Source organism: Engystomops pustulosus, unplaced genomic scaffold, assembly GCF_040894005.1.
Source record: "Engystomops pustulosus unplaced genomic scaffold, aEngPut4.maternal MAT_SCAFFOLD_400, whole genome shotgun sequence".
NCBI lineage: Eukaryota > Metazoa > Chordata > Amphibia > Anura > Leptodactylidae > Engystomops > Engystomops pustulosus.
In genome coordinates, this window is record NW_027285279.1 from 1 (window position 1) to 14,006 (window position 14,006).

At 53.0% G+C, this 14,006-nt stretch overlaps 1 protein-coding gene across 2 annotated transcripts; it reads right to left on the reverse strand.

Moving 5' to 3' along the window:
• Positions 1-307: 307 nt before the first annotated feature.
• Positions 308-13,734, reverse strand: LOC140111158 (uncharacterized). Of its 2 annotated transcripts, XM_072132332.1 has the most exons (14): positions 13,368-13,730; positions 9,313-9,479; positions 6,969-7,376; positions 6,820-6,857; positions 6,456-6,510; positions 6,305-6,366; positions 3,977-4,110; positions 3,802-3,898; positions 3,658-3,724; positions 3,511-3,577; positions 3,317-3,419; positions 2,981-3,097; positions 2,841-2,900; positions 309-1,788 (listed from the first exon to the last, which is right to left on the reverse strand). In XM_072132332.1, exons 2-14 carry the CDS (start codon positions 9,356-9,358, stop codon positions 1,699-1,701), a joined length of 1,344 nt encoding a protein of 447 aa, XP_071988433.1. In that variant the 5' UTR covers positions 9,359-9,479; positions 13,368-13,730; the 3' UTR covers positions 309-1,698. The 2 variants fall into 2 exon arrangements, with proteins under 2 accessions (XP_071988434.1, XP_071988433.1); XM_072132333.1 differs by lacking the exon at positions 9,313-9,479 and having other exon boundaries at positions 308-1,788; positions 13,368-13,734.
• Between the last annotated feature and the right edge of the window lie 272 nt (positions 13,735-14,006).

Genomic DNA, 14,006 nt, shown 5'->3' on the forward strand with positions numbered 1-14,006 from the left:
CGCTGAGACATGGAGACAGGTGGCCGCACACCTCGGCTGGATGGAAGCAGCTCACAGCTCAGCTTCCATGCCCTGTAACCAAACAGGGGCAGGGGACAGCGGGAGGGACCGCGGAGGCAAATAAATGCCTCCAGCCCTCTCCTGGACACACAATTTTTTTTTAGCTCTCAGACAACCCATTTTATAGGCCATTCCAGGGAATTGATGCAGCTCTGGAGGAGTAGATTGTGAGGCTGGAATAAGGGAAGAGAATAAGCATCACTTAAGATTTGGGTCAAATACAGAAAATTGTAAAACAAAAAGCTTGTCACAAGAGGTGAAGGATCTGCATAACATGGTAAAAGCTTTATTAATGGTATCACAGCAACCGCTGTCATAAATGGCGTCCATTGTCCAGCGCTTTATATAACCTGCACGGGTGACGATCCGGCTCTTCATGGGGAGAGGTTTGTAGCTTCAGCTTTTCCATGAATAGGGAACATCTGAATGTCAGGAATGAAGAGATTTTTGGTTGTGTCCATGTTTTCCTTTCCCTTCCTGTTCCCGGATCTTCAGGACTTCAGGACTTTGTGCTATGACTGTATGGGTGACTAACACTACCATGCACTTCACGTTACCTGATGTAAGGAGGAGCTGAATATATTACTTTATCAACTTTTATCCCTCAAAGGGAACCTGTCACCGCATGGTCACAAATACAGCTGGTGACAGGTTCCCATAGAGCCCTTCTTCTAGCCAACAATTGTTTTTCTCACATCTCCATTAAATCAACTTAGCTCTCTTACATGTGACCAGGGTGATGTCATATGAGGTCCTTGACCCACTAACATCTTTCAAAATGTCTCCTGTGTATGTATCAGATCACAGTAGTTTACAGCAGCCTCCATGGACCTCTACAATTCCACATGTCCCCGTGGAAGCTGCTAATTACATGTGATCAGATACATACATGGGGTGCATTTAGAAAATGTAGAAAATAACCACCTTCAGGTAGATCACCAGTTCACCCAGTCCAAAATGATGGAGTTTCATCTCCAGATAAACCCTCAGCACTGACAGGACCTGGGGCGAGGTAAAGCAAATATTCTTTATTAGTGTCTCAGGAACACGACATGATCGGACCGTGACTAAGATGGAGACACATGGATCCTCTGCTGATTTGTAGCTGCCATGTTCCTGAGACTCTCCCTGCGGTTCCTATGAGTGGCCAGAAATTTTCTGATTTAATACATTTTTAAAATGTTAGTGGGTAAAGGACCTTAGATGACATCACCCTGGTCACATGACATGGAGGGCCTAATGGTGAGAAGGCATTCCCCAAGATAAGCAGGCCACGTGCCCTCCTTGATCTGACTGTTTTCCGGGTAAGGTAAGTACATTTATTTCTTGGGGGGATGTGAGGGAAAGAATTTTTAGCAAAAAGTAGGGAGTCATTTAGTTAATAGGGCTCTATGGGAGCCCGTCACTGGCTGTATTTGTGCTGGGTATCCCATGGCAGGACCAGCATCTGATGTGACCTCTAGAATTACAAATGTGTTTTATTCTGCAGTGACTCCATCATAGTCATGAGTCCAAAACCAAACGGTCAAGCACGCAACGTATATTCACCAAGACTTGACCAGGGTGCAGTCACTGATTGGGGGTGACCACCATGGCCTCTGCTGTGTCTTCAGTCCTATGTAGTGGCACAAGGAATAGTCAGGCCTCAAATTTCTGGTAAATGGACTCAACGTAGAGTAGAACTTTCTGCCAGTCTGGACCTTGTGTCTGAAGCATATGGTCAATGGTCTAGAAGGCGAGAGAAGAGTCAGGAAGACAGGTGAGAGGCGAGAGAAGAGTCAGGAAGACAGGTGAGAGGCGAGAGAAGAGTCAGGAAGACAGGTGAGAGGCGAGAGAAGAGTCAGGAAGACAGGTGAGAGGCGAGAGAAGAGTCAGGAAGACAGGTGAGAGGCGAGAGAAGAGTCAGGAAGACAGGTGAGAGGCGAGAGAAGAGTCAGGAAGACAGGTGAGAGGCGAGAGAAGAGTCAGGAAGACAGTTGAGAGGCGAGAGAAGAGTCAGGAAGACAGGTGAGAGGCGAGAGAAGAGTCAGGAAGACAGGTGAGAGGCGAGAGAAGAGTCAGGAAGACAGGTGAGAGGCGAGAGAAGAGTCAGGAAGACAGGTGAGAGGCGAGAGAAGAGTCAGGAAGACAGGTGAGAGGCGAGAGAAGAGTCAGGAAGACAGGTGAGAGGCGAGAGAAGAGTCAGGAAGACAGGTGAGAGGCGAGAGAAGAGTCAGGAAGACAGGTGAGAGGCGAGAGAAGAGTCAGGAAGACAGGTGAGAGGCGAGAGAAGAGTCAGGAAGACAGGTGAGAGGCGAGAGAAGAGTCAGGAAGACAGGTGAGAGGCGAGAGAAGAGTCAGGAAGACAGGTGAGAGGCGAGAGAAGAGTCAGGAAGACAGGTGAGAGGCGAGAGAAGAGTCAGGAAGACAGGTGAGAGGCGAGAGAAGAGTCAGGAAGACAGGTGAGAGGCGAGAGAAGAGTCAGGAAGACAGGTGAGAGGCGAGAGAAGAGTCAGGATCACAGGTGAGAGGCGAGAGAAGAGTCAGGATCACAGGTGAAAGGCGAGAGAAGAGTCAGGAAGACGGGTGAAAGGCGAGAGAAGAGTCAGGATCACGGGTGAGAGGCGAGAGAAGAGTCAGGATCACGGGTGAGAGGCGAGAGAAGAGTCAGGATCACGGGTGAAAGGCGAGAGAAGAGTCAGGAAGACAGGTGAAAGGCGAGAGAAGAGTCAGGATCACAGGTGAGAGGCGAGAGAAGAGTCAGGAACACAGAAGCAGAGGTATATAGGAGGAGGCCTTACCAGCAGCGGGGGAATGCCCACGCCCTCGGCCACCTGGAAGGCCAGCTGTAAGTTCTTTCTCTGTAAGATAACGACCATGTCAGAGAGCCGCAGGGGAGTGCCCTTACCCATCCCATAATAGCTGAGTGCTGGCGCTGTACCTTCTCCAGAGGCCGGAGCTGCTGATATGGAATACTCTGCGGGAGGTAAGAGTGCAGGAGAGCACACAGCGCCATGCCGTCCACCCACGAAGTGCTGAAGTTGGTGATAACCACATGCTGCAAGACAGAAATGTATGAACGTCAGCTGGAGTGACGGCTGATCCCTACAGCTCATTAATGGACTGGCGTTCCCTACCACTCACTAGAAGACGGGGGCTCCCTGCAGGACACATGATAGATTGTTGGTGCCTACAACTCACATACAGCTCAGCGTCTTACATATCTATATGTCTGAGATATTTGCTCTGAAGTCGGGAGTAATTCCTCTCGACCCACCTTATACCCGCAGGTGCGGTCTTGGGCCCAGCGCAGGAACACCCCTCTCTTTGACCCTCCATAACGCCGGAAGAAGGATCCGGAATCTTCCGTCAGATTCTCACTGTGCAGATATAAGACAACATGGCAGCTGCTGAGTGTGTGGTGTGTGGCGCGGTGGGTATTGTGTCCTGCGGGCAGGTGGCATCACTCACGTGGCCTTTGACTCCTTTAGTAATGTTTCCAGGCTTCCTCTTCTCTCTTTGCGGGAAGATGCAGCTTCTGCAATAAGAACAGATACTGGTTATATACTGAGCAATGTCCAGACATGGAAAACCTCGAATGGACCTGGGATGTCTCACCTGAACACTGGGTCAGGGAAGTACTGGGTGGCACACTCATAAGGCTGCTGGACTTTAGGATGGGCTCCTGCAATGAGACTTCAGATAAGAGCAAGTGGTGATGTCAGAGACCATCCCCTAATATAAGGTGACCAGTCTGCTCACCCGCATGGAGGACAAGATGACTCCTCGAGGAAGACTGCGATATCCCTGGAGAGGACCATTGATGGGGGAGGCTTCTGCCCAGTCTACAGAGTCTGACCTACATGAGAAGAAGACGGCTATTACCAGACCTCACAGGGGGATCCGCTGCCCATGGCCCATGGCATCCAGGCCTCACCCCTTGCTCCTCAGTCTGTGGTTCTCTCGCTCACTCGCCTCCAGTTTCTCTTGGGCTTCTTCCCTAAATCTTTCAGCCACAGAGACGGCTGTGCGCAGATCTGACTGCAGCAGGGTAAGATCCTGAACTTCACCCTGTAGGGAGGATAGAGCAACAGCATAGGATGGAGATCCACAGGCTGAGATACACGAGGAGGGGATGAGATACACGAGGAGGAGGTGGAGAGATACACGAGGAGGGGATGAGATACACGAGGAGGAGGTGGAGAGATACACGAGGAGGAGGTGAAGAGATACGCGAGGAGGAGGTGGAGAGATACGCGAGGAGGAGGTGAAGAGATACAGGAGGAGGTGAAGAGATACAGGAGGAGGTGAAGAGATACAGGAGGAGGAGGTGGAGAGATACAGGAGGAGGAGGTGGAGAGATACAGGAGGAGGAGGTGAGGAGATACAGGAGGAGGAGGTGGAGAGATACAGGAGGAGGAGGTGGAGAGATACAGGAGGAGGAGGTGGAGAGATACAGGAGGAGGAGGTGGAGAGATACAGGAGGAGGAGGTGGAGAGATACAGGAGGTGGAGAGATACAGGAGGAGGAAGTGGAGAGATACAGGAGGAGGAAGTGGAGAGATACAGGAGGAGGAAGTGGAGAGATACAGGAGGAGGAAGTGGAGAGATACAGGAGGAGGAGGTGGAGAGATACAGGAGGAGGAGGTGGAGAGATACAGGAGGAGGAGGTGGAGAGATACAGGAGGAGGAAGTGGAGAGATACAGGAGGAGGAAGTGGAGAGATACAGGAGGAGGAAGTGGAGAGATACAGGAGGAGGAAGTGGAGAGATACAGGAGGAGGAGGTGGAGAGATACAGGAGGAGGAGGTGGAGAGATACAGGAGGAGGAGGTGGAGAGATACAGGAGGAGGAGGTGGAGAGATACAGGAGGAGGAGGTGGAGAGATACAGGAGGAGGAAGTGGAGAGATACAGGAGGAGGAAGTAGAGAGATACAGGAGGAGGAAGTGGAGAGATACAGGAGGAGGAAGTGGAGAGATACAGTAGGAGGAGAAGAGATACAGGAGGAGGAGGTGGAGAGATACAGTAGGAGGAGGTGGAGAGATACAGTAGGAGGAGGTGGAGAGATACAGGAGGAGGAGGTGGAGAGATACAGGAGGAGGAGGTGGAGAGATACAGGAGGAGGAGGGGGAGAGATACAGGAGGAGGAGGTGAAGAGATACAGGAGGAGGAGGTGGAGAGATACAGGAGGAGGAGAAGAGATACAGTAGGAGGAGAAGAGATACAGTAGGAGGAGGTGGAGAGATACAGTAGGAGGAGGTGGAGAGATACAGGAGGAGGAGGTGGAGAGATACAGGAGGTGGAGAGATACAGGAGGAGGAAGTGGAGAGATACAGGAGGAGGAAGTGGAGAGATACAGGAGGAGGAAGTGGAGAGATACAGGAGGAGGAAGTGGAGAGATACAGGAGGAGGAGGTGGAGAGATACAGGAGGAGGAGGAAGTGGAGAGATACAGGAGGAGGAAGTGGAGAGATACAGGAGGAGGAGGTGGAGAGATACAGGAGGAGGAGGAAGTGGAGAGATACAGGAGGAGGAAGTGGAGAGATACAGGAGGAGGAGGTGGAGAGATACAGGAGGAGGAGGTGGAGAGATACAGGAGGAGGAGGTGGAGAGATACAGGAGGAGGAGGTGGAGAGATACAGGAGGAGGAGGTGGAGAGATACAGGAGGAGGAGGTGGAGAGATACAGCAGGAGGAGGTGGAGAGATACAGGAGGAGGAGGTGGAGAGATACAGGAGGAGGAGGTGGAGAGATACAGGAGGAGGAGGTGAAGAGATACAGGAGGAGGAGGTGGAGAGATACAGGAGGAGGAGAAGAGATACAGTAGGAGGAGGTGGAGAGATACAGTAGGAGGAGGTGGAGAGATACGGTAGGAGGAGGTGGAGAGATACAGGAGGAGGTGGAGAGATACAGGAGGAGGAGGAGAAGAGATACAGGAGGAGGAGGTGGAGAGATACAGGAGGAGGAGGTGGAGAGATACAGGAGGAGGAGGTGGAGAGATACAGGAGGAGGAGGTGGAGAGATACAGGAGGAGGAGAAGAGATACAGGAGGAGGAGGAGAAGAGATACAGGAGGAGGAGGAGAAGAGATACAGGAGGAGGTGAAGAGATACAGGAGGAGGTGAAGAGATACAGGAGGAGGTGAAGAGATGCAGGAGGAGGAGAAGAGATACACAAGGTGGAGATTAGATACATGAGAATAGATGCATATGGCAGGGTGGGGATACATGAGGTTAGATACATGAGATTAGATACACTTATTGTCTCACCTGGAGTTCCATGATTCTCTCTGTCAGCCTCACATTTTCCTTCTGTAGCTGATAGACGCGATCTGTGAGAATAAAGGAGCAATGAGTATGGGAGGAGCAGTGCAGAGCATCTCACTCTATTCGCTGCAGATGATCACACCGGTGTACCTACCCTGCAGTCGTGCCCTCTCCATCCTGCCCTCAGATTCCAGCGCTCTCATGTGCTCCTGTCAGGGATGAATTAGACATGTTTAATAATGCTGCCACCCGCAGGCCGTCTCACCCCCCCGCAGGCCGTCTCACCCCCCCCCGCAGGCCGTCTCACCCCCCTCCCCCCCGCAGGTCAAGGTCATCTCACACCCCCCCCCCCCGCAGCCCATCTCACCCGCCCCCAGCCCATCTCACCCCCCCCCGCAGCCCATCTCACCCCCCCCCGCAGCCCATCTCACCCCCCCCCGCAGCCCATCTCACCCCCCCCCGCAGCCCATCTCACCCCCCCCCGCAGCCCATCTCACCCCCCCCCCAGGCCATCTCACCTGTGTATCTCTGCACTTCATGTTATCTGTTCCTGAACCTAGAAGACAAATATCGGCTGAGAGGGTCCTGGAGGTTTCCCGTTGCTCAGTAGGGGATATATTGGGGTTACACTGGACTAGATGTGGGGTGTCTATGGGGCGGATGATACCTGCACTCAGAGCCTCGTACTGCTTCCTCAGGTCCCCCAGTTTCTTCAGGCCTCCCCTCAGGTCTCTCATCACTTCTGTAAGACGATCCGCCCAGCCCAGAGCTGAATCTACGATGCGGGGACCCTCAGGGCTGCGCCCCGGGACCAGGAGGCCCTGCAGCTGACTGTGCATCTCTTCTAATACACTCGCCGCTCGGTGGATCCTCCTCATTGCCCGACCAAAAGGAGCTCCCCAGCCATCCATAGGCTCTTCTTGAGGAGGGCTTAGTTCCTCAGGGGAGGGGCCTGTGTCCATGGGGGTGGGCCTTGTGTTAGAACTGCCTATGGGTGAGTAGAACATGTCCTGTGTGGGAGAGGCTGTCGGGGAATGATGATGGTGTGATGGCGACCCGGGACCCATCGTGCCATCTGTGGATACAACAATCAGGAGGAGAACATGATCAGTGACAACACAGCGCCCCAGCTATCCACAGACTGGATGTGGTACTGCAGATCAGCCCAATCCCAGATACATCCTATGGACTGGTGTAACAAGGCAGCTTACATTACAGTCACATCCAGAGCTGCAGCTACAATCATAGACTATACACATCCCGAGCTGCAGAGGTAGGTAACGTGGAGGGCGAGAGACGGCAGAGGTAGGTAACGTGGAGGGCGAGAGACGGCAGAGGTAGGTAACGTGGAGGGCGAGAGACGGCAGAGGTAGGTAACGTGGAGGGCGAGAGACGGCAGAGGTAGGTAACGTGGAGGGCGAGAGACGGCAGAGGTAGGTAACGTGGAGGGCGAGAGACGGCAGAGGTAGGTAACGTGGAGGGCGAGAGACGGCAGAGGTAGGTAACGTGGAGGGCGAGAGACGGCAGAGGTAGGTAACGTGGAGGGCGAGAGACGGCAGAGGAAGGTAACGTGGAGGGCGAGATACGGCAGAGGTAGGCAACGTGGAGGGCGAGATACGGCAGAGGTAGGCAACGTGGAGGGCGAGATACGGCAGAGGTAGGTAACGTGGAGGGCGAGAGACGGCAGAGGTAGGTAACGTGGAGGGCGAGAGACGGCAGAGGTAGGTAACGTGGAGGGCGAGAGACGGCAGAGGTAGGCAACGTGGAGGGCGAGATACGGCAGAGGTAGGTAACGTGGAGGGCGAGATACGGCAGAGGTAGGTAACGTGGAGGGCGAGATACGGCAGAGGTAGACAACGTGGAGGGCGAGAGACGGCAGAGGTAGGTAACGTGGAGGGCGTGATACGGCAGAGGTAGGTAACGTGGAGGGCGAGATACGACAGAGGTAGGTAATGTGGAGGGCGAGATACGGCAGAGGTAGGTAACGGGGAGGGCGAGAGACGGCAGAGGTAGGTAACGTGGAGGGCGAGAGACGGCAGAGGTAGGCAACGTGGAGGGCGAGATACGGCAGAGGTAGGTAACGTGGAGGGCGAGATACGGCAGAGGTAGGTAACGTGGAGGGCGAGATACGGCAGAGGTAGACAACGTGGAGGGCGAGAGACGGCAGAGGTAGGTAACGTGGAGGGCGTGATACGGCAGAGGTAGGTAACGTGGAGGGCGAGATACGACAGAGGTAGGTAACGTGGAGGGCGAGATACGGCAGAGGTAGGTAACGGGGAGGGCGAGAGACGGCAGAGGTAGGTAACGTGGAGGGTGAGATACGGCAGAGGTAGGCAACGTGGAGGGCGAGATACGGCAGAGGTAGGTAACGTGGAGGGCGAGATACGGCAGAGGTAGACAACGTGGAGGGCGAGAGACGGCAGAGGTAGGTAACATGGAGGGCGTGATACGGCAGAGGTAGGTAACGTGGAGGGCGAGATACGGCAGAGGTAGACAACGTGGAGGGCGAGAGACGGCAGAGGTAGGTAACATGGAGGGCGTGATACGGCAGAGGTAGGTAACGTGGAGGGCGAGATACGACAGAGGTAGGTAATGTGGAGGGCGAGATACGACAGAGGTAGGTAACGGGGAGGGCGAGATACGGCAGAGGTAGGTAACGTGGAGGGCGAGATACGGCAGAGGTAGGTAACATGGAGGGCGTGATACGGCAGAGGTAGGTAACATGGAGGGCGTGATACGGCAGAGGTAGGTAACGTGGACAGAATGGGAATGTACGTGGGACTGTGCAGGGGAGGTTCTATAATGTCCTGAAGGTCACTACTCACAGTATTCGTATTACTATCGGAGCAGTGGGGGAGGGGGGCACCGGCCAATCCTCCAACTCCAGGGAAAGGGTCACAGGCTCCGAGCCGCCATGTCTGATGACCATAGGCTCCTCGGTTTGTCTCCGGCCCGGGGCGCTGGCTGACATATACATTGAATTTCTGTCCTGTAATAATCCGATAACTTACCAGTCTGAGGCGCCTCGGAGGCGTTCTTCACATTGTTACCTCCCATATCAGGCACCGTGGTAGGAGAGACCAAGGAGGAGAGGACTTATACCAGGAGGATGGCCATAGCCTGCCGAGATATTCTGCCCGCCCCCGGAAGGAGAGTCAGGGGCCCCCCACAGCGAGTCCTGAGGTGCAGAGAGAAACACAGAGGGGAAGAGTAAAACTTTACGTTAAAAAAACCTACTAAGAATCCGACCTGGAGCTCCCAGGAGACAAGAATCCGACCTGGAGCTCCCAGGAGACAAGAATCCGACCTGGAGCTCCCAGGAGACAAGAATCCGACCTGGAGCTCCCAGGAGACAAGAATCCGACCTGGAGCTCCCCGGAGACAAGAATCCGACCTGGAGCTCCCAGGAGACAGAAGGTAGACCTATGAGAGGGACGGAGCTTCCAGGAGAAAGATGGTAATCATAGTAAACAGGCTGTGAAAAAATAAAATTCCAAACTTTAAGAATTAAATAAATGTTTTATCCTCTCCAAAAAGCAAAAATAAGTAGAACCGCCTCTCCTCTAGGTGTAGAGAATGCCCCCTGTCTATGGTGATGGTAGAACCTCCTCTCCTCTAGGTGTAGAGAATGCCCCCTGTCTATGGTGATGGTAGAACCTCCTCTCCTCTAGGTGTAGAGGATGCCCCCTGTCTATGGTGATGGTAGAACCTCCTCTCCTCTTGGTGTAGAGGATGTCCCCTGTCTATGGTGATGGTAGAACCCCCTCTCCTCTCGGTGTAGAGGATGTCCCCTGTCTATGGTGATGGTAGAACCTCCTCTCCTCTAGGTGTAGAGGATGCCCCCTGTCTATGGTGACGGTAGAACCTCCTCTCCTCTAGGTGTAGAGGATGCCCCCTGTCTATGGTGACGGTAGAACCTCCTCTCCTCTAGGTGTAGAGGATGCCCCCTGTCTATGGTGACGGTAGAAGCTCCTCTCCTCTAGGTGTAGAGGATGCCCCCTGTCTATGGTGACGGTAGAACCTCCTCTCCTCTAGGTGTAGAGGATGCCCCGTCTATGGTGATGGTAGAACCTCCTCTCCTCTAGGTGTAGAGGATGCCCCCTGTCTATGGTGATGGTAGAACCTCCTCTCCTCTAGGTATAGAGGATGTCCCCTGTCTATGGTGATGGTAGAACCTCCTCTCCTCTAGGTGTAGAGGATGCCCCGTCTATGGTGATGGTAGAACCTCCTCTCCTCTAGGTGTAGAGGATGCCCCCTGTCTATGGTGATGGTAGAACCTCCTCTCCTCTAGGTGTAGAGGATACCCCCTGTCTATGGTGATGGTAGAACCTCCTCTCCTCTAGGTGTAGAGGATGCCCCCTGTCTATGGTGATGGTAGAACCTCCTCTCCTCTAGATGTAGAGGATGCCCCTGTCTATGGTGATGGTAGAACCTCCTCTCCTCTAGGTGTAGAGGATGCCCCCTGTCTATGGTGATGGTAGAACCTCCTCTCCTCTAGGTGTAGAGAATGTCCTGTCTATGGTGATGGTAGAACCTCCTCTCCTATAGGTGTAGAGGATGCCCCCTGTCTATGGTGATGGTAGAGCCTCCTCTCCTCTAGGTGTAGAGGATGCCCCCTGTCTATGGTGATGGTAGAACCTCCTCTCCTCTAGGTGTAGAGGATGTCTCCTGTCTATGGTGATGGTAGAACCTCCTCTCCTCTAGGTGTAGAGGATGCCCCCTGTCTATGGTGATGGTAGAACCTCCTCTCCTCTAGGTGTAGAGGATGCCTCCTGTCTATGGCGATGGTAGAACCTCCTCTCCTCTAGGTGTAGAGGATGCCCCCTGTCTATGGTGATGGTAGAATCTCCTCTCCTCTAGGTGTAGAGGATGCCCCCTGTCTATGGCGATGGTAGAACCTCCTCTCCTCTAGGTGTAGAGGATGCCCCCTGTCTATGGCGATGGTAGAACCTCCTCTCCTCTAGGTGTAGAGGATGCCCCCTGTCTATGGTGATGGTAGAACCTCCTCTCCTTTAGGTGTAGAGGATGCCCCCTGTCTATGGTGATGGTAGAACCTCCTCTCCTCTAGGTGTAGAGGATGCCCCCTGTCTATGGTGATGGTAGAACCTCCTCTCCTCTAGGTGTAGAGGATGCCCCCTGTCTATGGCGATGGTAGAACCTCCTCTCCTCTAGGTGTAGAGGATGCCCCCTGTCTATGGTGATGGTAGAACCTCCTCTCCTTTAGGTGTAGAGGATGCTCCCTGTCTATGGTGATGGTAGAACCTCCTCTCCTCTAGGTGTAGAGGATGCCCTCTGTCTATGTTGATGGTAGAACCTCCTCCCCTCTAGGTGTAGATGATGCCCCCTGTCTATGGCGATGGTAGAACCTCCTCTCCTCTAGGTGTAGAGGATGCCCCCTGTCTATGGTGATGGTAGAACCTCCTCTCCTCTAAGTGTAGAGGATGCCCCCTGTCTATGGTGATGGTAGATCCTCCTCTCCTCTAGGTGTAGAGGATGCCCCCTGTCTATGGTGATGGTAGAACCGCCTCTCCTCTAGGTGTAGAGGATGCCCCCTGTCTATGGTGATGGTAGAACCGCCTCTCCTCTAGGTGTAGATGCCCCCTGTCTATGGTGATGGTAGAACCTCCTCTCCTCTAGGTGTAGAGGATGCCCCTGTCTATGGTGATGGTAGAATCGCCTCTCCTGTAGGCGTAGAGGATGCCCCCTGTCTATGGTGATGGTAGAACCTCCTCTCCTCTAGGTGTAGAGGATGTCTCCTGTCTATGGTGATGGTAGAACCTCCTCTCCTCTAGGTGTAGAGGATGCCCCCTGTCTATGGTGATGGTAGAGCCTCCTCTCCTCTAGGTGTAGAGGATGCCCCCTGTCTATGGTGATGGTAGAACCTCCTCTCCTCTAGGTGTAGAGGATGCCCCCTGTCTATGGTGATGGTAGAACCTCCTCTCCTCTAGGTGTAGAGGATGCCCCCTGTCTATGGTGATGGTAGAACCTCCTCTCCTCTAGGTGTAGAGGATGTCCCCTGTCTATGGTGATGGTAGAATCGCCTCTCCTGTAGGCGTAGAGGATGCCCCCTGTCTATGGTGATGGTAGAGCCTCCTCTCCTCTAGGTGTAGAGGATGTCCCCTGTCTATGGTGATGGTAGAACCTCCTCTCCTCTAGGTGTAGAGGATGCCCCCTGTCTATGGTGATGGTAGAACCTCCTCTCCTCTAGGTGTAGAGGATGCCCCCTTGTCCTGGTCACAGGCCTAGGTATAAAAAGATCTTTGGAGAGATCCTTGTACTGTCCGTTCAGGTATTTGTACATTGTAATGAGGTCTCCCCTCAGTCGTCTTTCTTCTAAACTGAATAATCCCAAATTTTGTAATCTGTCAGTGTATTCTAATCCCCCCATTCCCCTAATAATCCTGGTTGCTCTCCTCTGCACCCGTTCCAGCTCTACTATATCCTTTTTATACACTGGTGCCCAAAACTGTACACAATATTCCATGTGTGGTCTGACCAGGGATTTGTATAAGGGCAAAACTATGTCCTTATCATGAGAATCTATTCCTCTCTTGATACCTCCCATTATTTTATTTGCTTTAGCAGCAGCCGCCTGGCTCTGGTCAGTAAAGTTAAGTTTACCATCCACCAATACCCCCAAGTCCTTTTCAGCTTCAGTTTTACTAAGTAATTGACTGTTTAGAACATAATTATAATTTTTTTTTTCCACGACCCAAGTGCATAACTTTACATTTATCTACATTAAACCTCATCAACCATTTCTCTGCCCATCCCTCAAGCTTCCACAAATCCCTCTGTAATGATAAACTATCGACCTCAGTATTACTTTACACAGCTTAGTATCATCTGCAAATATTGAAACTTGACTCTGTAAACCCACTACAAGGTCATAAATAAAAATATTAAAAAGTGGCCCCAATACTGACCCCTGTGGCCTCCACTGGTAACATCAACCCAATCTGAGAATGTGCCATTAATGACCACCCTCTGTTTTCTATCACTAAGCCAATAACTTACCCAAATACACAGATTTTCCCCTAGTCCCAGCAGTCTCATATGTACCAACCTTTTATGCAGCACTAGTCCTAGGAGGTGGATGGAGAAGGATGGAGCGTCGAGCAGACAGATGTAGTCCTAACAAAAGAATGGAGCCAGGTGCTAGTCCTCCGAGGATGGAGCTATCAGGAGCCGGGTGCTAGTCCTCCGAGGATGGAGCTATCAGGAGCCAGGTGCTAGTCCTCCGAGGATGGAGCTATCAGGAGCCAGGTGCTAGTCCACAGAGGATGGAGCTATCAGGAGCCAGGTGCTAGTCCTCCGAGGATGGAGCTATCAGGAGCCGGGTGCTAGTCCTCCGAGGATGGAGCTATCAGGAGCCAGGTGCTAGTCCACAGAGGATGGAGCTATCAGGAGCCAGGTGCTAGTCCACAGAGGATGGAGCTATCAGGAGCCAGGTGCTAGTCCACAGAGGATGGAGCTATCAGGAGCCGGGTGCTAGTCCACAGAGGATGGAGCTATCAGGAGCCAGGTGCTAGTCCACAGAGGATGGAGCTATCAGGAGCCAGGTGCTAGTCCACAGAGGATGGAGTTATCAGGAGCCAGGTGCTAGTCCACAGAGGATGGAGCTATCAGGAGCCAGGTGCTAGTCCACAGAGGATGGAGCTATCAGGAGCCGGGTGCTAGTCCACAGAGGATGGAGCTATCAGGA